This window comes from Dromiciops gliroides, chromosome 4 (assembly GCF_019393635.1).
Source record: "Dromiciops gliroides isolate mDroGli1 chromosome 4, mDroGli1.pri, whole genome shotgun sequence".
In the NCBI taxonomy this organism is placed as follows: domain Eukaryota; kingdom Metazoa; phylum Chordata; class Mammalia; order Microbiotheria; family Microbiotheriidae; genus Dromiciops; species Dromiciops gliroides.
The window spans coordinates 222,410,098-222,437,733 of record NC_057864.1 but is presented as its reverse complement, the minus strand read 5'-3'; the positions used below and the strand labels follow the sequence as shown (position 1 = coordinate 222,437,733).

Genomic DNA, 27,636 nt, shown 5'->3' with positions numbered 1-27,636 from the left:
GTGTTACTACAGTAAATGCATTTTTGAAATGTGTTAGTTTTTCCTTATTTTACCACTTGGGGCATATGTATTTAGTTTTATATTAATTTATTTTCTATGGTTTCTTCAAGGAGGATATATTTTCTTGTTTATCTCTATGGAAATTGTCAGTTTTTATTGTTGGCTTTGTCTAGTAGTACATGATTGCAGAGGCAGCCAATGGCTCAGTGGAAGAAGTACTGGGCCTGGAGTCAGGAAGACCCAAGTTCAAACCCAGTCCCAGATACTTGTGAGAAATAATTCATTTTTACCCCTATTCTATTCCAATCAGTATTAATTTGATATGATTCCATAGGGGCAGTAATTATAAATTCTATATATTAGGCTTTGGAGCTGTGAACTGAAGATTGCAAATTCACTTGCTTAATTATAGGAAGCTAACTAGAGGCCCTTGACCCCCATTTTTCTTTGTCATGGTGACCAAATCCAGTGTGGTGGAGGTGACTCAATTACATGAAAAGTCCCCCAACTTATCTTTGCGCCTCTGGACCATTCTCTCTTGTCCAACATGAGCTGGTGACCATGTTATGGATGTCTTATGACCACTAAGTCAGTGGAGATGCTCCATGCTTCAATCAACTTGAGACACCCTACTGACATACTATTTCTAGCTGATGTATCATTTTTGGCCCTTGAAGGTCTATCAACCAATGGGATTCTGTAGAGTATTTAGGTGTCTGATCTGGTCTCAAACCTTATAAAAATAAGACCCTGGAAGAAGGGGGCATCTCAGAAGATCTGAGGAAGTTCTTAGGTTCACTTCATTAGAGGGGACCATGGACCCTTAAATAAAGTGCCATTGGCTTAGGGCTTTGCTCTTTTATTGTAGGTTGAACAATTTAAGTTCCCACACACTTCCTAGTTGTATGACCCTGGGAATGTCACTTAAATTTTGATTTCATGACAAAATTAATCCATTAGGTCCACTGGAGAAGGAAATGGCAAACCACTCCAGTATCTTTGCCAAGAAAACCCCAAATGGGGTCATGAAGAGTTGGACATGACTGAACAACAACATTATGATTGCAACCCTTACTCTCATTTTGAATCCATATATGTCTTTGCTTTTTAGAATAGTTCTCACAAACAACAAATGGTAGAGTTTATTTACTTATCTATTCTGTCACTGTCTTCAGTTTGGTTTTATTAGGTTGTTTAGTCCAGTCACATAAATTTATATGAGGTTTCTGCTTGTACTTTCCTTGATTTGAGTCTTTAGTAGTTTTTAAAGATAGTTTATTCCCTTTCTCTTTTAAGTCAATATTTTGATCTTACAAGTAAGTAGTTTTAAAACTTCTTTGATGCAACTATTTCCTCAAGGTTTCTTCCCTGTTCCCCTCCCTGCTTTGCCAACCATTTCCCTTGGGGAATTTTGCATAAATTATTGAATTCTTTTTCTTTTCTTTCCTTTTTTCATTTAAAAAAATGTTTATTTTGGATGTAAGCCCTTCCCATAAGTGTTTCCATATACAAAATAGAACAGAAAAAAAATGCTTGCATATAATACTGAAAATACTGTATGCATTTTGCTTTTAAAAATCATATACAATAAATTAAGCATGCTATTGTCAAAGCTATCCTGTTTGTTGTACTTCCTCCTGAATTTCTTTCTATTTTCTTTAGTGCATTTTAAAAATGTTTCAGTAATCCTCTTTTTATTTTTGGTAATACTATCACTAGCCCCGCTCTTATTCCTCTTCAAATTCTCATTACCCAATCTGAAAAAGAAAATCTTTGTAACAAATAGGCATAGTCAAGCAAAATATACCCTTCCAAATGGCTCTGGAGGAAAGAGTGAGGTTGGTGACCTTGTACAGCCCTTCCTCATGTAAATTCAATTTAGTGCAAGTCAAGTATCACTTCCTGATGTCATTGTCCTATTGGAGAACAAATGAAGAAAAACATGATCAATTAATTCTTCTTCAATCCCAGTTCAGAGCTACAGGGTTTATTTGAAAAAAGCACCTACTTCTGTCATGGAGTTAATAATTTTCACTAATTACACACTACAAGAATTGTGGCCTACCACCTCTTCTGAAATTTGCTGTCCTGGACATTGTCAACCACTTGACTACCACCTTCTATTCCCAAATGTGTGGGGAAAATGTGACAGGCTTGAAGCCCAAGATTCACCTGATGGATGATGGTCAAGAGAGGAAATAGGTTGACTTGACTCATCTCTATCAAGTCTCTTCTTTCACCTGTAGGAAACCACAGCCAACCCTCAAACCCACACCACCATCTTCACATCTATAAACAGTGAAACTCAACTCAAATTCCTCCTTGATGAAGACTGGGAGTTCCTTGAATTAAAGGCAGAAGAAAAGAAGGAGGATCAGGATTTGTCAGACACTGTGTCAACATAATCAATTATCAAAGTGCATTTTCAGTATCAAAGCGAAATTGACACTGGTTGTGACAGAAGCTCACACTTACTGTAGGCATGGGGAAGGGAGGGTTGGTCTTGGAGGGATCCTTGGCCTTTCAGGTTGTAGTGTATTCCTCATAAATGAGGTTGGTGAAACTATTGAAGCCTCAGATGATAGCTCATCATGAGGTTGTAGTAATGATCTGCTACAACCTGACAGAAACAGAAGGTTGGGAGAGGGTCTGCTGTTGTTTCCAGGAGGTTGGTTAGGTAAAGGGATCACCCTTGGGCTGGGAGATGAGGCCTCAGCAGCAGCCACTTGTGTTCTGTACCAATGAAATTAGTGGGAACTGCTCAGGCAGCAGCCACGCCTAATAGGCTTATCTCTCTTCTCAAGATGTGTTCATCCTTTAGTTAGTAGGCCAGTTTAAACTTTAATTGTCCCAAATTCCTTGATATGTCCCAATCCCATAACAGTATTAAGTCACCTTCCTGTGGCATTTGTGTCAAGTGGTTAATGCAGAAATCTACCCTGCATGATCACCTCAACCTGCCCTCTGGGGCTCAGTCCAAACTACTCTGTGCTGTTTATTTTGTCCACAAACTCGCTATTCAAGGCTGCCTGAAGGAGCAGTGAGGCAAGAGAATGTCCTTGATGTCAGTGTGTTGAAGCTCAATTCCCTACTCTACCAGCTCTGGAGGGCACGGGGTGAGGTGAGATATCTGGAAAGAGATCTGTAGGAGGGGGAAACTGCAGGCTTTTCTCTTCTGGGAGAGTAAAATGTATATCCTGGGGATAGAGTCTGGGGAGTTACGAAAAAGCAGCTGCTCAGCTCTTCATTAATGTGATAAAAAGTTGCTGAGGGAATTACTGAAACTTTCAGTGGGATAAAGAGAAAGAGAAGGTTCCTGTATTCTGGGTTGAGAAGCTCTTTTCTGGAAGAGGTTGGTTATGGGGATTTGGGGTTGGCGATGTTGGTTGTAGGTTGGGAAAAGGAGAGTATAGATGTTTTTGTTTTTGTTTTCTCCTCAGGATAAGAAAATGAATGGAATTGGGAGGGAATTTTGCCTAGGCATCATCTGTCCTTCAGTAGAAATAGAGCCTGGGAAATCTCTTAAGTTCTTAAGAAAGCAATATTAGGAAGTAACAATTCTCATCCAAGGGTCAAAGTCTGGAGAAGGTTTTTACATTTGGGGGATCAAAGGGAAGAGAGGTAGCCGGGAGGACAGAAAGGGACAAGGCCTTTATGTCTGAGAGAAGACAAAGTGTGACAAAAGGTGACAGGGAAGAAAGAAACTGGAACATGAGTAGATGTAGAATAAAAGTGACTAGAAGAAAGGGGGAGACAAAAACAGGAGAAATATAAAAAATTAGGGAAGGGAAGAGAGGGAACATGAGGGAGAACAGAAGAAAAACATTTAGACAAGGGTTGTTGAGGTTGGAGGGGTAGGAAAAGGGTCTTGGTAGGTAAAAGAGAGAATGTAGTAGAAATATATGGTATTTTTTAAAAGGAATTTTAGGATTTTTTTGGAATCTGGGGTCTATTTTTCTCTTCTATTACTTTTGAAAATTAAAAAAAAAACCTTTTTATTTAAAAACAAAATTCTGCTCCTCCATTGTCACTTCTTTTTCTTTAAGTTCTTTAAATACATTTGCATTCCTGTGTATTCTTTTTAAAAATCACTTGATGTTTTTTAATTAACCCCATTTCTCAGTCTTAAAATACACTCTAGGGGCACCTAAGTGGCGCAGCGGATAGAGCATTGGCCCTGGATTCAGGAGGACCTGAGTTCAAATCCAGCCTCAGACACTTGACACTTACTAGCTGTGTGACCTTGGGCAAGTCACTTAACCCCAATTGCCTCACCAAAAAAAATACTCTCTAAACAGAAATTTATTTAATTATTTATTCTTTCCTTTGTATTTCCCTTTCTTGTGTTTTGGAGTACTTGCAATTTACATATTCTGCTCACCTGGTTCCCTGTTTTTCCCCCTCAATTTTTTCCTTTAGAATCACCTCAAATTCCTCTCTTTTGGTGAACATTTTGTTGTTTGGTTGATCTTTAGGTTCTGGTTTTCTGGATTTTTCATTCTGGGCTGCAGCTTGAACTCCCTTTTGCTTTTTATAATATGCCATTTTCTTGTGCTCAATAACCTTGTGTTATTCAGATTTCATTCCCCTTATACTTATATATTTGGGGAGGGGGCAGGTCAATGAGGGTTAAGTGACTTGCCCAGGGTCACACAGCTAGTAAGTGTCAAGTGTCTGAGGCTGGATTTGAACTCAGGTCTCCTGGCCACTTGAAGAACTTCTTTGCCATTGAGATTGTTGAATCTAAGCTTGTAGAGTTTGAAGCTTAGTACTAGTATCTTTCTGAAGTTGATGTCTGGAGTCTTTGATGCTTTGTTTTCTGCATTCAGAAGTTCTGGGCAATTTTCTTGTATTATTTCCTGCATTTGGGTGTTCAGATTTTTTGATTAATCATATTTTCCTGGAAGATTCCTTAGTTTATCCATCCTATCTTTTAATTGTGAATGTTCCTCAAGGTTTTCCTCTAAATCTTATCTTTTATACTCCTAATAAACTTACTAGCTCCTACTGGTTTAACTATCCTATATATGCAGATGATTCATATCTGGTACATAATTCCTTTTAGACCATATACATCCTCCTTTTCACCCAGCTATTTTTCCTGCCTTCAGTTGTTCCACCCCTCAAACCTGACCTCTGAAAAACATTCCCAAGAGGAACTAAGTCACTTGATTTACATTACACTTCCTAGGTACTTGCAGCCTCTTCTTCCCCACAAGTATTTTCTGCCTTATTGCAATGTGTATCCTTTCCACAAACTCTTGCTTGGAAAACTGTAATGCAACACTTCCATTGCCACTGGAGAAGGTGTGTGTGTCTCTCTCTTCACCCCCTCCCCAACTACCTCTCCCCCCAATATAGCTCCTTGAAGGCAATGGCTATCTCAATAATAAGCCTAGTGTTTTGGGGCAGCTAGGTGGCACAGTGGATAGAGCACCGGCCCTGGAGTCAGGAGTACCTGAGTTCAAATCTGGCCTCAGATGCTTAACACTTACTAGCTGTGTGACCCTGGGCAAGTCACTTAACCCCAATTGCCTCACTAAAAAAAAAAAAGAAAAGAAAAAATAAGCATAGTGTTTTGACACTGATTTTCATTCATTTACTCATTTTTGGAAGTTTGGGAGTTAATGGATGTCATGGGGGAAACAGGAGGTGGGGGTCCTTAGGTATTCCTCTGTAAAGAATTACATTCTCCACAGAGTCCAATTAGAATTTAAATGGTCCTTTATTGGGCTCTAGAGAAAGGGACCAAGGGAAGTAGAAGACTTAGTCTCAAGGGGAGGAGATAGCTTAGAGACATCTTTCTCCTCCTAGAACAGAAGAAAGGCTAAAGCTTTTATAGAGAGAATATGGGGTGACCACCTGACAATGGAAAGTTCCTTTTTTGGGGTGGGCTGGGGTGGGGAAAGATTCGTGAGAGTCAAGGGCATTATTGTTCTTATAGTGTTAGTATGTAAATTGTTACTGACTCTCCTCATTTTACTCTGCATTATTTCATACAAGTATTTCTAGTTTTTTCTAAAACTGTCTCTTCACTCCTTTTTTTTTTTGGTGAAATGAGGATTAAGTGACTTGCCCAGGGTCACACAGCTAGTAAGTGTCAAGTGTCTGAGGCCCGATTTTACTCAGATCCTCCTGAATCCAGGGTCTGTGCTTTATCTACTGGGCCACCTATCTGCCCTCTTCACTTCTTACAATAATATTCTATTAATACATTCATATAGCATAATTTGCTCATTCATTTCCCAATTCATGGATACCCCTTTATATTTCAGTACTTTGCTACTACAAAAGGTGCTGCTATATATTTCTGTACTTAAAAATCCTTTTATTCTTTCTTTAATCTCTGAGATAGGCCTCCTAGTGGTAACAGTGGGTCAAAGGGTATGTAAGGTTTGATAACTTTTGGGGCATCATTCCAAATTGCTTTCCACAATAATAGAACCAATTCACAGCTCTTTTAACAACTCATTAATGTATCTGTTTTCCCATAGCCTTTCCACCATTTGTCAGTTCCCTTTTTTTGTCAACATCGGCAATGTGATGGGTATAAGGTAAAACCTCAAAGTTGTTTTAATTTCCATATCACTAATTATTAGTGATTTGGAGCATTTTTTAATATGGCTATTGGTAACTTAGATTTAGTCGTTAGAAAATTTCCTGTTCATAACCTTTAACAATTTATCAATTGGAGAATAGTTCTTGTCCTTATAAATTTATTTGAATTACCTTCTTATATGTTCAAGGGATATGTTACATTTCCTCATAAATTAATAGAAATGTATAATCTCTTTCCTTACTTAATCAACTAGTTTTGAGCCTTGACCTTTGTTTAGTGTAAACCAGATAAATCTTTTCCCACACACTTTCTTTCATCTTTCAGTATCAATCTTTGGTCTTAAACAGACACACCAGTGTTGATGATTATATAATTTATTAACAATAATAGATAAACTTGTCATGGTGGCAAACACCCATAATTCCTGCTACTAGGGGAAGCTGAGGATGGTGGATTGACTGAACTTGGGAATTACAATAGGGCTAAAGGGTGTCTGCCTTCTTAAGTCCATTACCAATATGGTGAACTGCCAGAGAGGAGGGGGTCACCAGGCTGCTTAAGGAGAGGAAAACCAGCCCACTTTGGAAACAGCAGTTCAAACCTTCCTTCCTGATCAGCAGTGGGGACAACTGTGAATGGAAGCAGCACTCCCAGCCTAGGGAAGATAGGGAGATGACACCACCACCACCACCACCATCATCATCATCATCACCACCACCACACTACCAATGATAATAATAACAGCAGATATTGAAATATTTCACCAGTTTATCAGCTGTGAGAAAAGTCACAGCCTACATCAACTTTAAACATATACTGTAACTTTATATTCCTCCACAGATACAGGAAGCTTAGTTCAAGAACTCAGCTCTCATCTCAAGATGTCTTCTCCACAGAATGAGTTAAATTCATTTCTCTCAAAGTGCCTCTTCAAGTTTTTTCTCCTTGTCCATTAACTTAGTCTATCAGGAAAAGTTCTTTTAATCCTCATAAAGTTCTTCTCCAGCTAAGACAATGAATTCTCTCCAGATGACAAACTTGTCTTTTCCAAGATTCTATTCTCTCTCTCTCTCTCTCTCTCTTTGCGGGACAATGAGGGTTAAGTGACTTTACTAGGGTCACACAGCTAGTAACTGTCAAGTGTCTGAGGCTGAATTTGAACTCAGGTCCTCCCGAATCCAGGGCCGGTGCTCTATCCACTGTGCCACCTAGCTGCTCCCTGTTCTCTCTTAAAGATATAGTAACAGGGGCAGTCTCTGAGGTCCAGGACTATTTTCACTTTTGGCTTTGTATCCTTAGCACTTAGTACAGTGCCTGCCTAGCATATAGTAGGTACATAATCAATTCTTGTTTATTGATTGATCTTCCTAAACCCTTCTTGATCTTCTTTCCACTGGTCCCTATTCTTATATAACCTTCCATTAATTTACCTTTATGTTTTTTTTAATACCCCCGTATAATGAAAACTGTAGGGCAGAGTTTTTGTATTTGTAGGCACTGTTTCTAGATTATACCCTTTTATCTACTAGGCACAGAAGAATTGTTTCTTAAGTCTGGTGTACTGGGAGAGCCTTACATTTGGAGACAGGAAAATCTGGATCCCAAATGAGGCTCTGATACCAATTTTATTCATGTAATTTGAACATAATATTAGAGTACTTTTCAGGGTTGTTGTGAGGTAAGTATTCTGCGAGTCTCAAAACACTATAGAAATGTACATCCTCTACTATTGTCATATTATTAAATAATCAAAAATTCAGTTCAACAACTGGAATTATGATCTTGGCAGGATTAAGAAATTTGGCCCATGTTCTTAAAACTTTGGTTGGTGAACTGTTGAAGGCAGGAATTTTCTACCACAGTACTGCTAGGGTCAAAAGCAGGAGCTGAGAAAATAAGTCTTATCTTGAGATAAGACAAATTACTTTCTATCCTCTTACCTAGTTTTTGGAGATAAGCCTGGAATTTCTCTATCTACTTCCACCTGAAATCCCTGTCTTTGATCCAGCTTGGGTTGCAGCTTTTAAAAGCAGACTTGGTATAGAAGAGTTGGCAGTGATGGCCTGGGGAGGGAGCCAGAGGCAGGCATGATCCAGGAGATAGTGGCCTATCCTAAGAGCAGTGTTTCTCCTTCTGCTGGCTCTTTGCCTTTGACAGCCACCTTAGCAATAAGAACCTTCTAATTAACTTTTAAAAAATTATTAAAACACTTGTAATAGGGGCAGCTAGGTGGCACAGTGGATAGAGCACTGGCCCTGGATTCAGGAGGACCTGAGTTCAAATCCGGCCTCAGACCCTTAACACTTACTAGCTGTGTAACCCTGAGAAAGTCACTTAACCCCAATTGCCTCACCAAAAACCCCCAACCAAGCCAAAACAAAACAAAACAAAACAAAAAACCCACATGTAATAGAGTCCTGTTCTTGAATCTCTTCATGGCATGGAGGTGATCCTGGCTTCTGAAAAGTTATGCTGGTAGAGTGTGCAAGGTGCTACCAAGCTAAAGATTAACCTCCAAGTAGTAATATTTTTGGTACCACTCATGGAATGGGGGGAGCACCAAACATTCTCATTCTCCCTATCTTTATTTTCACTATAAAACCAAAAGAGGAATTACGTTATTTCACTATCCCATGAATTGTTCCATTCCTGCTCTGTAGGATGTGTGAGATTCTAGTTCTGAAATAATTAATCAAGATCAATGGGAAGATGCATTTTTTCCATTAAAGGGATAAAATTCAATTCAACATACACTTTTTTTTTGTTGTTTTGTGGGGCAATTGGGGTTAAGTGACTTGCCCAGGGTCACACAGCTAGTAAGTGTTAAGTGTCTGAGGCCAGATTTGAACTCAGGTCCTTCTGAATCCAGGGCCGATGCTCTATTCACTGCACCACCTAGCTGCCCCAACATACACTTTTTATTAAACCCTTACTATGTACTTAATATATTTTGTTAGTCACTGAAGATATAAACATGAAAAATAACAATAGTTCTAGTTTGTGAAGTATACAATGTGTTAAAGGGATAAGATTTCACTTTAATATGTTAGAATGTGTTAAGTCCTTAGGAGAATTCAGAATGTCATAAGAGATCCAAGAGTATAAAGATCACTTAGCTGGGGGAAGAGGAAGATCAGGGAGGGCTTCCTGGAGGCAGTGGCATGTCAGTTAAATCCTATTGATAGAGCGGTCTTAATGAATCACTGATTTATTCTTTCTTGTTGTTTAGTTCTGTTGACTCTTTTTTTTTTTTTGAGGCAATTGGGGTTAAGTGACTTGCCCAGGGTCACACAGCTAGTAAGTGTTAAGTGTCTGATGCCGGATTTGAACTCAGGTACTCCTGACTCCAGGGCTGGTACTCTATCCACTGTGCCACCTAGCTGCCCCTGTTGACTCTTAATGATTCCATTTGGGGTTTTCTTGTAAAGATACTGGAATGGTTTGCTATTTCCTTCTCCAGCTCATTTGACAAATGAGGAAATGGAGACAAACATGATTAAGTGGATGGTCCAGGGTCACACAACAAGTAAATGTCTGAGGCCATATTTGAACTCTGGAATGAGTCCAACACTCTGTCTATTCACTGTGCCCCACAGCTGTCCTGAACTACTCTACCTCGATATTTTATAGCATTGTCTTCTAGACCTCAGGACATCCTTCTGCATGGCAATAGAAATGATGTGGTATACTAGAATGACCATTGGTTTTTTTCATCAGAAACCATGTATTTGAGTTACCAACCCAACTCTTACTAGCTCTGTGATGCTAGGCAAGTCACTTGAAGTTCTGTTTCCTCATTTGTAAAATGGTTGTAACTAATACTTACATTTGTTATTTCACAGGGTGAGATAAATGACCTGTAAATCTTAGAGATATATAAATATGATCTATCAGTGGATTTTTTTTGAATGTAGCTCTTTTTACCTTGGACATTAACCATGTCGCTCCCCCCAACTCCTTTTTCTTTACACCCCTCAATGGTGCTATTTCCTCCATAATAAAATAGCACATACACATTTTTATATTTTGGGGGCAAGCCAGGATCTGTGATTTTTATCAGCATGGGGGAATTCATAGTGGGGAAACTCCCTCTTTGGATGCAGATTGACATCTTCTCTGGAATTTAGTTTTAATAATTGCCTGGTACATTTAATATATTAAGTGACTTTCCTATGGTTTGTGTGTGGTCACATGGCTAGTATATGTTTGGTCTTCCTGACTTCAAGGTTGGTCTTTTAACCACTATGCTATGCTACTTCACAATTATAATTGATATAATTTTGTTTTGTTGTTCAGTTGTTGTTCAGTTGTGTCTGACTTTTTGTGACCCCATTTAGTGGTTTGCTGTTGTTGTGTTGGTTTTTTGGGCTTTTTTTTTTTGTTGCAAAGATACTGGAATAGTTTGCCATTTCCTTCTCCAGCTCATTTTATAGATGAGGAAACTGAGGCAAAAAAGGCTAAGTAATTTGTCCAGGGTCACACGGCTAGTGTCTGAGGTGAGATTTGAACTCAGGAAGATGAGTATTCCTGATTCCTAGCCACTGTACCACCTAGCTGCCTGATATTATTACATATATTAACATTTTTAGAGCATTTTCCTCACAACTACCTTGTAGTTAAAGAATTTTATGCCCATTTAAAATTATTTTAATTTAATTTAAATTAATGTTATTCTGACATTTATTAACAAGTTTACGTATTCAGATATATGAACAAGAACAAAAGAAGATAACAAAATGCAAATAAAACAAAAAAGTAATTTTTTCTAATTAAAAAAAGTAATTTAAAATGATCATACTAGTAACTGTAGAAATCTGTTATTTATCAGTTGTTATGAGAAACAAAAGTTGTATATATCAGTTTTAAGAGGTAGTAACAATGTTGTACCATGTATGTAATGTGTTAGCATTAGCATTTGTTTTTGTTTTCATAGACACTATCATCCATATTTTATAGACGAGGAAATTGGAACCTTTTGAGGTTAAATTGGGATAAGAAATTTAGAGCTAGAAGAAAATTTATAGGTCATCTGGTCCAAATTCTTGATGTTGCATCTCACTGTGGCAAAGGATGGGGTGTTGCTAAGCTGTTGTGGAGGGCTGGTTACTATTCACTGGCTCCCACCCTAGTGTGATTCTCAGGCACTTCTTTGATTCTTTCCTTTGGGAGTGGCTTTCTTTGTAGCCACTCCCTTAACTCTTTCCCTCTGGAGGGATTTGCTTTTCCTTTCCATGAAAATTCCTTTGGCAGATTTATGCCTCAGTTTAAAGAAATCTATTTCTTGATCTGGCATCCTCTGTCCAGTCTATTGCCTTTTTCAAGTATATTTGAGTAATAAAAGTAGTTCAGTGATACAATGGTTAACCACATTTATCTTAATTAAACCAACTCTAAAAACAAAAGGGAAAAAGAAAAGCAAACAAACTCTTAGGGATCTGGAAAACAGGCACACCTCTCCCTTGAAGGGGAAAAGAAAAAAAAAAAAGGAAGTCTAGAGTAAGGCTCCACCAGCTCTGTTCTTAGCAGTTTGTGCAGTTTCAGGAAATCCAGTGTCTGCTCTTTATCTCAGGTGCTTGGTTCAATCATGTGGTTTCTGTAAATTGGGGGAGAAGTGGAGGAGTGCATCTCATGGATAGTGCTTTCTTTTCCAAGGTTCCCCAAGATATGTGCCAATTGTCATGGCCTGTATCTACCCAAGAGACTGGTGCTGTAGCCCTTCTCCCAGTGTCTTCAAGTGAATCATTGGCCTAATTGTCCTGTGGTCAGTTGGCTAGTTCCCATGCTGCTGAGGCCCCACCTTAAGTTTCATCTTCTGTATGTTCAGGGACTGTTCCCACAGAGAAATGACTGTGTCACTGGAACTGGGCCCAGTGTCTCAGCCACAGGGTATCTTACCACAGAGGGTGTTTTTTTTTTTTAATGCCAAAAGGGGTAGGAACTGAAAGCTGCCTATGGGCATGAGTTGGAAGCACATTTTCTCTCCAGGGCAGCCAGTTGTTGTTCCTGTTCTCCCTGGCTACTGAGACAGAGAATTGTTATTCTTTTATTTTGTTATTTGTGTTTAGATCTAGAATTTTAATTTTATATATTTTTTGGGGTATCTTGAACTTGACAAACATCAAGAAACACACTAGCTGTGTGACCCTGGACAAATTACTTAGCCTTTTTTGCCTCAGTTTCCTCATCTATAAAATGAGCTGGAGAAGGAAAGGGCAAACTATTCCAGTATCTTTGCAAAAAAAAACCACACCAAAAAACCAACACAACAACAAAGAACAGAAGAATGGGATTGTATATGAAACTGAGTCTCTATTACCTATAGCTTGTCTTTCTTTTGATAATAAATTCCTTATGTTTGTTCCAAAGATTTTATGCTCTTTGTCTCCCTCTTTCTTTCTTTTCTCCTTTTTGTTTTTTAAATGTTTCATTGCTATTCTTTCTTTCTTTCTTTCCTTCTTTCTTCCTTCCTTCCTTTCTTTCTTTCCTGCCTTCTTTCTTTCTTTCCTTCTTTCTTTCTTTCTTTCTTTCTTTCTTTCTTTCTTTCTTTCTTTCTTTCTTTCTTTCTTTCTTTCTTTCTTTCTTTCTTTCTTTCTTCCTTCCTTCCTTCCTTCCTTCCTTCCTTCCTTTCTTTCTTTCTTTCTTTCTTTCTTTCTTTCTTTCTTTCTTTCTTTCTTTCTTTCTTTCTTTCTTTCTTATTTTCTCATTGTAGAGCTACTTACAATTGCTCAAATATAATTTTACCTTTCTAAGTTTCTTTTGACTTCTGTGTTTGCATTTCAGAGTTTCTCCTCAATTCTGATCTTTCAAAAGGCTATGATTTGGGGTATTACATTTCATGACTTTTTTTATTTAAACAATTTTTTATTCTGAACTCACACCAAAAGAATGAGCATTTCCCTATAGACAAAAGAACAGAAAAAGAGGATAGTATATGAAACCATGAGTCTCTACTTAATACTATTTGCTTTTATATATATGCATATATATACATTAAATATACATATGTATACATATATAAAATAAATTTTGCCCATCCCTTTTAAAATTGTCCTGCTTGTCTGTTCTTCTTTCTGGCTTTCTTTCTGTTCTTTTCTCTTTAAAATAATTTTAAAATATTAAAAAAAATTTTTGTAGCCCTCTTTTTGGGGCATTACTATAACTAACTTTCCCACTGTCCCCCACCTCCTCTTCACCAAGTAAAAACAATGGTGGACTAACACTTGTAACAAGTTAGCATAATCAAATAAAACAAAGACACACAGTGGCTGTGTTTAAAAAGATATTTTCCTTTCTGCACTTTGATTCCATCACCTCTCAGTCTGGAGATAGAAAACATACTTCATCATGACTCCTCTGGAGACATGGTTGGTTATTGCTTTGATCAGAGGTCTCAAAGTAATTGAGAGTTGTTTTTCTTTACATTGTTTTTATCATTATATAAACTGTCTCCTGGTTCTGCTCACTTCCTTATGTATCAGTCTATACTGCCTAGGATTCTCCTAAATAATCTCTTTCATTGTTTCTTACAGCACAATAGTATTCCTTTACACATTAATATACCACAGTTTGTTCAGTCATTCTCCAATTGATTAAAATCCAGCTTTTTCCATCCCCCCCCCCTTTTAATTCTACCTTCAGCATCAGGAACTTTGTCTTGTTGATGTTTCCTTTTTTTAAAAATTAATTAATTAATTAATTAAATTTTTTTTTTAGTGAGGCAATTGGGGTTAAGTGACTTGCCCAAGGTCACACAGCTAGTAAGTGTTAAGTGTCTGAGGCCGGATTTGAACTAAGGTACTACTGATTCCAGGGCCAGTGCTCTATCCACTGCGCCACCTAGCTGCCCAGGAACTTTGTCTTGTTTATGACTATCCCCTCTGTATTATCCTCTCAAACTCCTTCTCCAACTACACTTGTTTCCTTATTGAGTTTAATGTCTTTAAAATAAAATTTTCTGTCTTTTTATACCAAACTGCTTGCTTAACCCCATTTGCCACTTTTAGATAAAATTGAGGTTTATCTGATGCTTGTTTCCCCCACCCCTTCCTCCAAACTGGTATACTCTTCTAGTATTTCTTTGGGTCCCATACATTTCTGTTTGGTGTATCCTAATTATCTGGAAATCCATTTATTTTTAAAAAATCTTTAAAGTATTTTGTTATTTTCCAGTTACACATAGAGATAATTTTCAACATTTGTTTTCATAATATTTCTAGTTCCAAATTTTTCTCCTTCCCTCCCTCCCTTTCCTCCCCCATCCCAAAACAGCAAGCAATCTGATTTAGGTTATCTATGTAAAATCACATTGAACATATTTCTGTATGTCATGTTGTGAAAGAAGAATAAGAGCAAAAGGGAAAAACTTCAAAAAAGAAAAAAAAACCCAAAAGTAGAAACACGGGTTGTTGTTTTTTTTTTTCTGTATGTAGAGAGCATTTTCCATCATGAGTCTTTTGGAATTATCTTGGATCATAGTATTGCTGAGAAGAGTTAAATTTGTCACAACTGATCATCACACAATGTTGTTGATACCGTGTACAATGTTCTCCTGGTTCTGCTCATTTCACTCAGCATCAATTCATGTAAGTCTTTCCAGGTTTTTCTGAAACTTGCCTGATTATTGTTTCTTACAGCACAATAATATTCCATTACATTTATATATCACAACTTGTTTAGCCATTCCCCAATTGATGGTCATCCCCTCAATTTCCAGTTCTTTGCCACCACAAAAAGAACAGCTATAAATACTTTTGTACATGTGAGTCCTTTTCCCTTTTTAATGATCTCTTTAGGATATAGACCTAATTAGTGGTATGGCTGGGTCAAAAGGTATGCACAGTTTTATAGCCCTTTGGGCATAGTCCCAAATTGCTCTCCAGAATGGTTGGATCACTTCATAACTCCACCAACAATGCATTAGTGTTCCAATTTGGAAATCCATTTCTTGAGTAAGATTTGCTACTTTTTCTTCTAACTATTTATTCTCTTTGCAATTTTTTTCCTATCTCTTGCTTCATTTCTTCTCAATATTCACAAAGTCCATGGAAAATCCATTTTATTCCCTTTGAGTCTCTACTTGTGATTTTTAGAGTTACTCCTCCTTTTGGGGAATTCTCTAAATCTATCCTTTTTTTAAAATTACAAACAGGCATCTTTTGCTTTTTGCTAATATCTCTAGCTTTAATTCCTGAATTTATTCTTTGTATTAGGGATAAGCTCACCCCCTTGCTTCATTTTTGCATAGGATGGTCATTATCTATTTAGGCTTGTCCAGGGTCTCCTGGGTTCCTGCCCTGCTCTTCACTAAGTTCTTAGGTTTCCCTGGGTCTTTAAGGTCCTGAATACTGGATTGTCATGACCTTCTATGGGATTTCAGGACATTTCCCAGAGCTCCTAAGATCCACATTTAAGGTTTATGAATATGTTGAGACTTTTTGGCTATTTGGGGCTTTTTATTCACTCTGAGGCTTTCTCAGGGAGCCCTCAATCTTTGCTCTTTCAAACATAGAACCTTGCAGTCTATATGCTTTTCTGGTCATGTTGGGAAGTGTCCCAGGTTTGTCCACATAGGTATTGGCTTTGTTGGAAGCCCCTTTTCCTATTGTTCTCTTTCCTATTGCCTGTGGGTTTCTGAATGTCTTATTGTGTAACTCAGGAGTAGAAGACATCACTTACTATAGTTTGTCATTGATTGTTATTCTATCTAGTACAAAGAGGTGTGTAGGGTGTTCAGGGAGGACTGGCACCTCTGGTGTGATGGCTTGCCAAGATCTTTTCAGGGCTTCTCATTCACCTTCACCCAACTCTGACCTGTGGCTCCAAGAAACTATAGGATGCTCAATGGACACACCCCAGTAAACTGTCTTACCAGATGGGCTAAGCCAAGTTGAGGGTAACTGACAGGCCTCAAACCCATCGATGAGTTAGAGGGATGTCTACCCCAAGCATAGGTAGACCTCCCCCGGTGGAATGGATAGATGGCAACATTTTGTACTGTGAGATTTAAAATTGGATACTAGAGCATTAATCTCCCCTCTTTAACCTTTCCCTTAATTTATCTCCCAGACTAGTAAATGGAAGAAGCCTCTGGTCTCTAGTTACAGCTTTTATTGTTTGATAGTTACAAGGTGATGTTGATTAGAGGGATAGGAAAGTAGAAATACAAACAAATAGTCTTAAGTCTAAGTTTAATCTATATTCCGTATAAAACTCACCAATAACCCAAGGCCACCTTTGGGGAGGAGAGCCGAGTCAGGCATGTGTTGCTAACAGCGAGCCGGGCCGAGTCGAACTCCAGTCAGCATCCGTCTGTGTGTCGCACCAGTCCTTGGACCAGGAGAGCAGGAAAAGAGATCCCACTTCCATTCTCTCCTTGCCTTTTAAGTTCACACCCCGGAAGTGGAGTGCTTAGCAGCCGGGCTGGCATGGTAGCCCATGCACAGCTGTTGGTCTCCTCCCCGAAAGGGTGGTCCTTCAAAAACTGGCGTCTTTCCGTATTCACTAACCGACTATTAAAAACTTTTTACCACAGTACCAATGGCCATGAAAGCAGCTGAAGCAGGTGCTGTTGAGTGCTTAAAGCTAGGTCAGATATTGAAGATGCCAAGGTCATCCACTGCATCCTGGGTCATCACCAGTTATTTTGACTTTTGGCCTGTCATTGGACTTTGATGACTCAGGAAGAGAGAATGAAGCTGATGACTTTGTGCAACTCTGCCTCACTTAAATCCAGTTCACATACAAGTCAAGACATCACCCATGATATCATTGGTCCTCTTTAAAATATTAAGGATGAATAAAAGCTACAACATCTGGTTCAAAGTTTAGATTTTTCCTTTGGGAGCCAGGTGGTCTGCCTGTGTTCAAGCTACCATCTTTGCCTCGAGTTCTTCTAATTTGTCATAATCTCTTATATTTAGGCCCCATATCCATTTGGAGGTTATTGTGGTTTGTGGTGTGAGGTTGACATGGGGCTTAAGATAAATCTGAAGTTTCTCCTGTGAGAAGCAAAACCAAAGATGACCAGATAACAGGACCAACATATTGAGGAATCCAAAGAATATTAAAGTTTATATTGACCAGGTAAATATCAGGACAGACACACCTAAGAAGTAAGGAGAGATCAAATTCTATGGCAGGAAAGTCAGTTAGGTGTGGCTACTACCTTACCAAAGCTATGTGGCAGAGATAACCCCAAATGTCAGGACCATCATTTCAGAACAACCCCCCTGGACTCTCAGGAATATGACAAGTATCCAAGCTTTCCCCACCCCATCCCACCTCAAAAGGGAACTTTTCAGTTTTCAAGTAGACATCCCATCTATCCTCTGTAAAAGCTTTTGCCTTCCTTCTGTTTGTGGAGGAGGATGTTTCTGTTATGGGCCCAGAGCACCCCAGAAGTTCTCTGGGATACATCAAAGAACCATCTCCTTGAGAAACTAAACCAGAGGACAGACATACTTAAGGAGATAAGTGGAACCAGATTGGACTGAGCTAGCTCTGGGACCCCCACCCTTCATTCTAGTCTCCTCCACACCTGGGGAGATAAGATTAGGTGTGGCTGCTGCCTTTGTGGCAGGAGGAGGAGAGAGAGATGGCTTGAGATCTGCAGCCACCCCTCACCCAACTCCCCCAGCCACCACCAGAGCGGGGTGGTCCTCCCTCAATAGGGGAACTTTCCACAGTCAGATGATCACCTCATTGGATCACCATCAGTCCTCTATAAAAGTATCTGCTTGTCTCCTGCTTGAGGAGATTGGTATCTCAGAGCCATGCTCCGTGCCATGCCTTTCTCCCCATGAGAAGAAGTCCAATGATTTCTCTCTTGGTTTCCCTTCCCTTCCCCTTCCCCTAAATAAAATACTATCTTATTCTATTGGTTTTGTGTGCAAGAGGGTGTAATTCTTTTTTTTTAAGGGTATAATTCTTTAAAGAGGAATTCCTAAGGACCCCAAACCCCTAACCCCTATCCCAAGTCCCCTACCCTATTTTCCTCACATCATTTCTAAGCCCTCCTTCCCAGGGGGTGAAGTTTTTGACTTCCCACTTGGTCACTTTCTATAGTGCCAAATAAAAGACCACTTCCATTCTAATCGGACTGTGTATGAGAGAGTAATTCTTTATAGACAAATACCTAAGGATCCACTTTTCCCTTGTGAAAAGGTGATGGTAAAAAATTAATTTTCTCAGACTGTTTTCCAGTTTTCCAAGTAGTTAGATTCTGGGGGTTGATCACACTCTATATCATTATGTTCATTGCTTATGGATCTTGTGTACCTAATATGTTCTATTGATCTTGTTTTCTCTTCTTCAACCAGTAGTAAATAATTTTGATATTATTGCTTTGTAATATAGTCTGAAATTTGGTACCGCTAGCGAAGCACCATTCATTTCTCCTTTTTAAAACACCCTTTCCCTTGAGATTATATTCCTCCAGATGATTTTGTTATTGTTCTTGTTGCTTCTTTAGAAGTGGCTAGTTTCAGGGGCAGCTAGGTGGCGCAGTGGATAGAGCACTGGCCCTGGATTCAGGAGTACCTGAGTTCAAATCCGGCCTCAGACACTTAACACTTACTAGCTGTGTGACCCTGGGCAAGTCACTTAACCCCAATTGCCTCACTAAAAACAAAAAAAAACAAAAACAAAATAACAAACAAAAAAAGAAGTGGCTTGTTTCAGATGAACAATTTCTGACCAGAGTTGAGGAGCCCTATTGGAACTGAGGGTGTGAGGTGTGAGGAGACCTTTTCTGTCTATTGTTTCTTTCTTCATGGGAAATGCTAGTTTTTCTACATTCCAGTTCCACCATCTACAAAATGGGCTTATGCTAGGGAGATTATTGAAGAGAAATGAAATTGGTTACCCTTCGTATCTACTGAAAAGAAAAGTGCTGGAGAAATACAAAGATAGCCCTGGGCCTTGGTATTACTAGGGAAACAATGACAGCAAAACATCCAGCTAAACTGTCTGTTGGTAGCAAATAAAATTCTTCTTTCTTGTTGCCATTTCAACTAAATCAGGCCAACAGACTTGAGGAGTTGCAAGGTTATAGTTTGAAGGGAGTACTAACTGCATATGCTCTACCTCCCATTCCTAATCTATTCTCCCATCCCCCCATCCCCCCATCCCCCCATCCCAAAGGCTATCTGCTGAGGTCTGAGAGAGAAGTAGGCTCTTGAGGGCAAACCCTGATCAGCCTTTTCACTTCAGAACAGATTGAATAACAAGGGCCACTCCTCTCTGGGCAGCTGAAAGGAGAACTGAGACTGTAAGTGGGAGGTCGTTGTTTCCAGTTTGTGTTGTTTTCTCTTGATAAAGAGGGGCCAGATGAGGACCTGCAGATGTACAAATCAGAGCCAAAATCTTGTGTTGCAGTGCACTCAGAAGCAACCAGCAGCTGCTGTGAGAATAGTTAGGGGGGTTATGCACATAACCTACCCTGCCCCTCCCTCCTTGCTGCTGAAGCTGGTCTCAAGGGATGGAGCTTCTTCTGACTATAAGTAATATTAGCTTCAATAATCTTCCCATGGAGTCCATGGATACTGTTTTTCCTGGCGTAAAGAGGCAATAGAATCTTAGTGAGACAATTTAACTGTCACCTGGAGAGAGTTAACTTTCATAGTGAGAGACACTGTGAGGCACATAGAAAATAGACTAAAAGAATTTTCCTGAGAGATTGAATGAGTTACCTGCCAAAACTCAAGGGATAATTTTGCTTTTTTTTTGGTGGGGCAATGAGGGCTAAGTGACTTGCCCAGGGTCACACAGTTAGCAAGTGTCAAGTGTCGGAGGCTAGATTTGAACTCAGGTCCTCCTGAACCCAGGGCTGGTGCTTTACCCACTGCGCCACCTAGCTGCCCCCTCAAGAGATAATTTTGAGAGAAGTGAGCTTACTTACCCTGGAGAGAAGAGGTTTGGAAGAGAAGTCCTGAGAAACTTTGTTTTACCATCCTGATAGACTGTTACTAGTAGCTATCAAGGTGTCTGCACTTGAAGTTGTTGGCTAGAGGTGATTCTGGCTCTGAGCTCCTTCAAAGATTGTTCAGCTACATAAATATGTCTTTGTATTGTTTGTTTCACTGATCATAAATTGTAGAGTCAATAACAGTGATAAACTTAGACTGAGATTTCATATTGGGAGAGATGAGCAAATGCTCATAAGAGATTTCTCTACCTTTATTCATAACATGTGATGAGGGAATAATCAGTTAATTAATAAGAAAGACTGCATTTCTATCAATTTATGAGGAAATAACAGAATGTACCCATTAATTTCCTTAGAGAGAAGGATTACAATTAGTAAGAAAATGAATCAGTAGTAGTTAGAGGAGGGTGAGTACTCAATAACTAGACTGAATATGAAGCCCTTATCCCTAAATCCCATAAGATGGGGTAGTTATTACTGTCTACCATAGCCCAATTTCTCTCTCATGTTGAAGGTGGTTTGAAATAATAGCGGCTCTTGCTGTGATGGCTTCAATTAGGGCATGAGCTCCTCTAGAAAGTCTTCTGGCACAAAGAACACAAAAGGAATTAGGCTTGTAATTGAAGAATATAGTAACATATTCCTACCCTTGAGATCAGCCTCTACTAGAAATGGGAAGCAACTTCAGATGCCGAGATAGGCTACATTGTGGAGGGATGTTAATGGATGAATTTATAGGACTGACTTTTAGAGGTCCCTCCCACACTAGGATGGGACCACTTCCTATGCAGGGTGGTGTAAGCAACCTACTCACCTGGAGGGATGATGCAGACCAGAATATCCTTATGTTTCTACCTACCCTTCAAGGTCCACCTGAAGTCCCATATTCTCTGTGAAGCTTTCCCTGACCACTCCTGCCCTTATCAGTCTCTTCCTTCTGTGAACTCATACTGGTCTATATCTCTTATTTAGAATTTAGCACATACCACCTTATGTTTCTTGAGTTGTGTCACTTTTTATGTGCCTTAGTTTTGTCTCTCTACCCTCTGAAGTTAGGAAATATATTTTATATGGTTATATTCTTCTCTCCCACTTCTCCAGCACTGGATATATTACTCTGTATTTGTTATGTTGTTGCCATCCAACAAATTGAATTTGGTATTCCCTCTCCTTAGAGCTAGGTGGTGCAGTGAATAGAGCACTTGGCTTGGAATTAGGAAGACTCATCTTCATAAGATCAAATTCAGCCTCAGACACTTATTAACTATATGACCCTGAGCAAGTCACTTAAACCTGTTTCCCTCCATTTCCTCATCTGTGAAATGAGCTGAAGAAGGAAATGGAAAATCACTGCAGTATCTTTGCCAAGAAACCCCCAAAATAGGGTCATAGAGAGTTGGACACAACTGAACAACTCCCTTTCCTATGCTTTTTTTTAACTTAGTGAGGCAATTGGGGTTAAGTGACTTGCTCAGGGTCACACAGCTAGTGTTAAGTGTCTGAAGCCAGATTTGAACTCAGGTACTCCTGACTCCAGGGCCGGTGCTCTATCCACTGTGCCACCTAGCTGACCCCTCCCCTATGCTTTTGCACAGGCTGACTCAAGATTGATGTAATAATAGCAAAAAATAATAATAGTAATAATAATAATAAATAGGAGGAGTGGGAGTAGTACTGGGAGTAGAAGCAGCTATTCCTGCATTACCTGCCACCTAGAACCCTTGGCTTCTTTCAAGGTTCAGCTCACGTCTTACCCTTTTGAGAAGCTTTTTCTCACCTCAAATTATCATGTATCTGTAAATGCATCTATTTACATGTAATGTAAACTCTGAAAGCACTTAGTGCTTTGCCTGTAGTAGGATCTTAATAAATACTTGGATTGGACTGGGATGGATATATATTCAACAGTAGAAAATTCACTATATTTGGATTGAATCAGTGGTTTACTGTTGGCTACCTATATCCTTTGCTCTGTAGGTGACTTGTAGAGGGTAGAGTTTGTTACTGACTGAAGTGGTCTAAAAGAAAGACGAGATTTGAGAAGAAATGAATGAAGAAGTCAGACCTGCCTTGAGTTCAGTAATATATAGACACAGCCCTGGTTGTGCCAAACTGTAAACTATCATGGCTACCACTTCCATTTTACATTGTTTGCCACCAGTACTTTATCCATTCCAGACAGATAGGGGACTGCTCTGCTGTGGTAGATTTCCCCTGAGTCTTAATTGCCTTGTGCAGTATCATGTCCTGGTATTTAAAAGTTGTGGCTGTCAGGAACATTTTATCCATAGAGCAGAAAGGGAGCTTAGAGAAGAACATCTAATCCAAACTCCTTATTATACAGATGGGGAAGTTGAGACCCAGAGGGTTAAAGGGACTTGTCCAAAATTAAACATAAAGGAAGTGTCAGAGGACATGGCAACACCTTGAGCTCAAGGATTTCATTCTCTGATTCCATATACAGCACTCTTAGCAATATTTTTATTTATTTCTCCATTCATTAATTTACTTATGTTTATTTTATTTTAATTTATTTTCATACAATATTTTTCTTTCCTTCTAACTCCATTCCTTCCTTTTGCACTATCCAGGACTCAGAAGCGTTGGGCTCTACTTTGTTTTGTGTTTCTTGCTCTCTTTGTAGACTGGATGGCTAACACTTGACCCATAAGTAAGGAAACTTCCAGAGTGTGACCCAGAGTCAAATGACCTGGCTCCAGCATTAAGTTGATGAGACCCCTCCTAAACTTGTACTTGTTTTAGGTAGGCAGAATTATCCTGTTCTTGTGGGGCTTAACACTGTAGGAAATCTCCTTTCATTCCTCATGTTTAGACTTGCCTGCTATAAGCTAACCAAAAGTCCCAGCCAAGGGCTACATGTGTATGCATGTGCCCACGTGCATGAGTGTGCCTGGTGCCATGTGCATATAATCTTAATTTTTCCTGCCAACTTCTCTTCAGCTTATTCCCTATCCTCAAAGTGCAGTTGGGCATTGTACCAGCTTGACAATAGTGAATAGAGCACAGGAACTGGAGTCAGTAAGACCTGCTTTCAAATCTTTCCTTACACACTTATTAGCTTGTGTGACTTTGGTAAGTTAGTTAACCTCTTTCAGACCCAGAGTTACTGAATTAATTACTTTTCCCCTTAAGCATTCTCCTCTTCTTAATTTTCCTATTACTCTTGAGGGTACCTCCATACTTCCAGTCAACAATTCCAATCTGTTGTCAAATTCTATCATTTTTACCTTCTGAACATCTCTCCCATAATCCTGCTCTCATTTGATATTGCCCTGGTGCAGGCCCTCATCACCTCACACCTGTACTACTGCAATAGGCTACTAGTTGATCTCCCTGTCTCTAGTTTCTCCAGTTCATCCTCTACTTTACTACTAAATTCACTTTCTTAAATTGAGAATCTGGCCATGTCACAGTCACTCCTTTCAAGTGAATATCAGTGATTCTTCATTGCTTCCAGAATCCAATATAAAATCCTCTGCTTGATATTCAAAGCCCTTCTTAACCTCACTTCCTCCTACCTTTCTAGTCTTCTTATACCTTACTCACCCTGCCATACCCTGCCATCCAGTGATACTATCTTCTTTCTGTTCCTCACAGTTTTCTGTTTTCTCCTCCTGAATCTGAGCATTTTCTCTGACTGTCCTCAGTTCCTAGAATTCTCTTCATCCTTATCTCAGATTTCTTCCCTCTCTGGATTCCTTCAAGTCCCAGTTTAAATCCCACTTTTTATAAGAAGGATTATCCTTAATGCTAGTGCCTTCCCTCTTTTGATTATCTTCAATTTATCTCGTAATGTCTTGTTTGTATATAGTTGTTTGCATATTGTCTCCCATTAGACTGTGAGCTCCTTAATAGCTGGGGTTGTTTTTTGCCTTTCTTTGCATCCCCAGAGATACAAAGCATATACATAGCACAGTGTCTGACATATAGTTGGCTCTGAATAAATGTTTGTTGACTGACTAGTTAATTGATAAACAGGATCGTATTTGTAAAGTGCATTGCAAACCTTAAAGTGCTATATAAATGCTAACTTATTGTAAGTCAGTTTCCCACAGGAGTGGATTGGTGTTGTGGATTGAGTTTGATTCCAGCAGGTACCTTGATAGTTTAAATATGAAAGTAGAATGAAATGAGATACAAATTTCACCTAACATTTGACAAAAGGAAGTTTCCTTAGTCATAGCGGAAGAAAGACATTCAGAGGAAGGAAATGATATGCATCTAGAAGAAAGCTTTTTCACTCATTCATATTTCATTCATTTCTTTCTTTCCATCACAGGCTCAGTAGATCTGGAGTTCTGACTCCACACTAAGTGGAGTTGAATCCCTGAGGTGAATAGAGTTGACCTGGTTTCTTGATGCTCATTGGACATCTTTTGGATTACCTTAGTGTGGATTTATGGCCATTACTAGGGCAAGGGCCTACTCTGAATATCCATTGTCTACTGAGACAGAATATGTAGTTTAACCTCTGACATTTCCTTTTTTTGTCTTTAGGGGTCACGAGGACCTCCATTAGTCGTAGAAGGCTTGGTGACACATCTGGCCCGGGTAAGATATCTTTGCAATACTTTCAATTACAATTAATTTAAAAATTAATGTTGTCTAATCTCAACAGACCCTTCACTAAAGCAAGCCAATCTTTTTATTTCTCTTAATTTATTTACCATTCTGGTCCCCATAACACCTGTTCTAAACCTCTTCTCTCTGCAAACTTCCTACATTACTCTCTCATCCTACCTTCTTATCTTTACTAAAAAAAATTGAGGCCCTTCACCATGATCTTCCTGTTCTGTTGTATTTCTCACAATTCTCCATTCTCTGTTTTTATCTTTCCTTTTCAAAGCCACCCCCTCTGGAATTTGGCTATAATATTCCTGGAAGTTTTCATTTTGGGATCTCTTTCAGGAGGCGATCAGTGGATTCTTTCAATTTCTATTTTACCTTCTGCTTCTAGAATATCAGGGCAATTTTCCCTGACAATATCTGGGAAGATGATGTCTAAATTCTTATTTTGATTGTGGTTTTCAGGTAGTCCAATAATTTTCAAATTATCTCTCTTGGATCTATTTTCCAGGTCAGCAGTTTTTCCAAGGAGATATTTCATATTGCCCTCTATTTTTTTTATTCATTTGGATTTGCTTTATTGTGTCTTGGTTTCCCATAAAGACACTAGCTTCCATTAGTTCAATCCTAATTCTTAGGCAATTATTTTTTTCAGAGAGCTTTTGTATCTCCTTTTCCATTTGGCTCTTTAAGCTGTTGACTTTTTTCTCATGACTTTCCTGCATCTCTCTCATTTATGTTCCTATTTTTTCCTCTACCTCTCTAACTTTATCTTGAAAGTCCTTTTTGAGCACCTCTATGGCCTGAGACCATTTCATATTTTTCTTGGAAACTTTGGATGTAGGAACCCTGACACTGCTATCCTTTTCAAAAGGTGCACCTTGATCTTCCTTGTCTCTAAAGAAACTTTCTATGGTTTGCAACTTTCTCTGCTTGCTCATCTTGCCCGTCTTTTACTTGACTTTTAACTCCTTCTTACAATTGGGGCCCTGCTTCCAAGCTACACTGTCCCAAGCTTCAGGGGGGTCCCAGGTGGATTTAAGGTTCTTCACTCACCTGGCCTGTTTTCTGGTCCATACATAACCACAGACCAACTTGCTTATTAACCAGGCAGCAAAACTTTTTTTTTGTTGTTTGGTTGTTAGCTCCAACAAGCCTGTGCCCACCTGGGACTCTGCCACTCAAGATTTCTTCCTGGTTCCCCACTGGGGTAGGACTACTGAATTCTTCCTCAGCTCCTGCAGACACTGCTGTATATCTCCCCCCCCCAACCCCCCCAGCCAGCCATTCAGCCCTCTCACCCAAATGTGAGCTTAGTTCCAAAAGATGCTGGTGCTGTTGCTGATTCAGAGGCTCGGGGGTAGGTTTCTCTGGCTCAGCCTGCCTGGGGCTGGAGCTGTGTCAGTGCATTCCCGGGGTTGAACTCTACTTCCAGCCCGGTACCCCCTCCTGCCAGACTTCTAAGACGTCTTTGGCTGGAAAATAATCTATGCCATCTTTTTGTGGGTTCTGCTGTTCCAGGGGTTGTCTTACGGCTGTGTTTGGAGTTTTTTGGAGTAATTGTGTCAGAAGCACTCAAAGCCAACCCCTCTGTATGTGCCTTTGATCCCATTCCTTCTCATAATGTATAGTTGATTGGCTCCTCCATCCTCCCTACTCTCTCTATAATCTTCAGTCCCTCCCTATTTACTAGTTCCTTTCCTGCTGCCTACAAACATGCCCAAATCTTCCATATCCATAAAAAACCCCTCACCAGACCCTAGCATCCCATCAAGCTATCATTTCTTCCTCCTACAAACTCAATTTATTGCCTCCATTTCTTCTTTTCCTCACTTCTCAATCCTTTGCTGGAACTTTCAAATATTCAACTGAACCCATTCTTTCCAATGTTACAAATCATGTGTTTGTCAGATTCCTTACTCTTTATCACTCCACATAACCAATCATTTGTTAAATCCTGAAGTTTCTATCATCAACAACATTTCTCACACCTGAACCCTTCTCTTTTTTTGGGGGGGGGAAGGAAATGAGGGTTAAGTGACTTGCCCAAGGTCACACAGCTAATAAGTGTCAAGTGTCTGATGCCAGATTTGACCTCAGGTCCTCCTGAATCCAGGGCCAGTGTTTTATCCACTGTGCCACCTTAGCTGCCCACCCCCCAATCCCTCTCTCAATCCCCTCACATAATTTTGTTTAGACCATAATCATTCCTCCACTCTACTGACAAAGGAATTTTCCTTAATCTCAGATCTGACCTATTCTAGTTAATTCCTGTAGCTTCCTATTGCCTATAGGACAAATCTAAACTCCTTCAGTTAGCTTTTAGAGCCCTATTCCATTTGACTTCAACTTATTTTTCCAGCCTCATTGTACATTATTCCCCCTCCCACACCCCACAATCCAGCCAAAACTGGACATCATTTTCTTCCTCATTGTAATAAAATCTTGTCTTATTCTGGTCTCCCTGACCACACCCTTTCCTTCTAGTCAGTATAATAAGTTTATTAGTATCCAATGTAAAGGTAATAGCAGGAAATAAGACTGCAAAGGGAGAACCTGGAAATCA

At 39.4% G+C, this 27,636-nt stretch overlaps 1 protein-coding gene across 1 annotated transcript in view; it reads left to right on the top strand.

Annotated features, from left to right (window-relative positions):
- Window positions 1-27,636, top strand: part of SEPTIN9 (septin 9) — a 347,050-nt gene that overhangs the window by 16,278 nt on the left and 303,136 nt on the right. Inside the window, exon 2 of the mRNA XM_044003880.1 lies at window positions 25,002-25,055. Within this exon, the coding sequence (XP_043859815.1) occupies window positions 25,002-25,055 (54 nt within the window). The remainder of the gene's footprint in view (window positions 1-25,001; window positions 25,056-27,636) is intronic.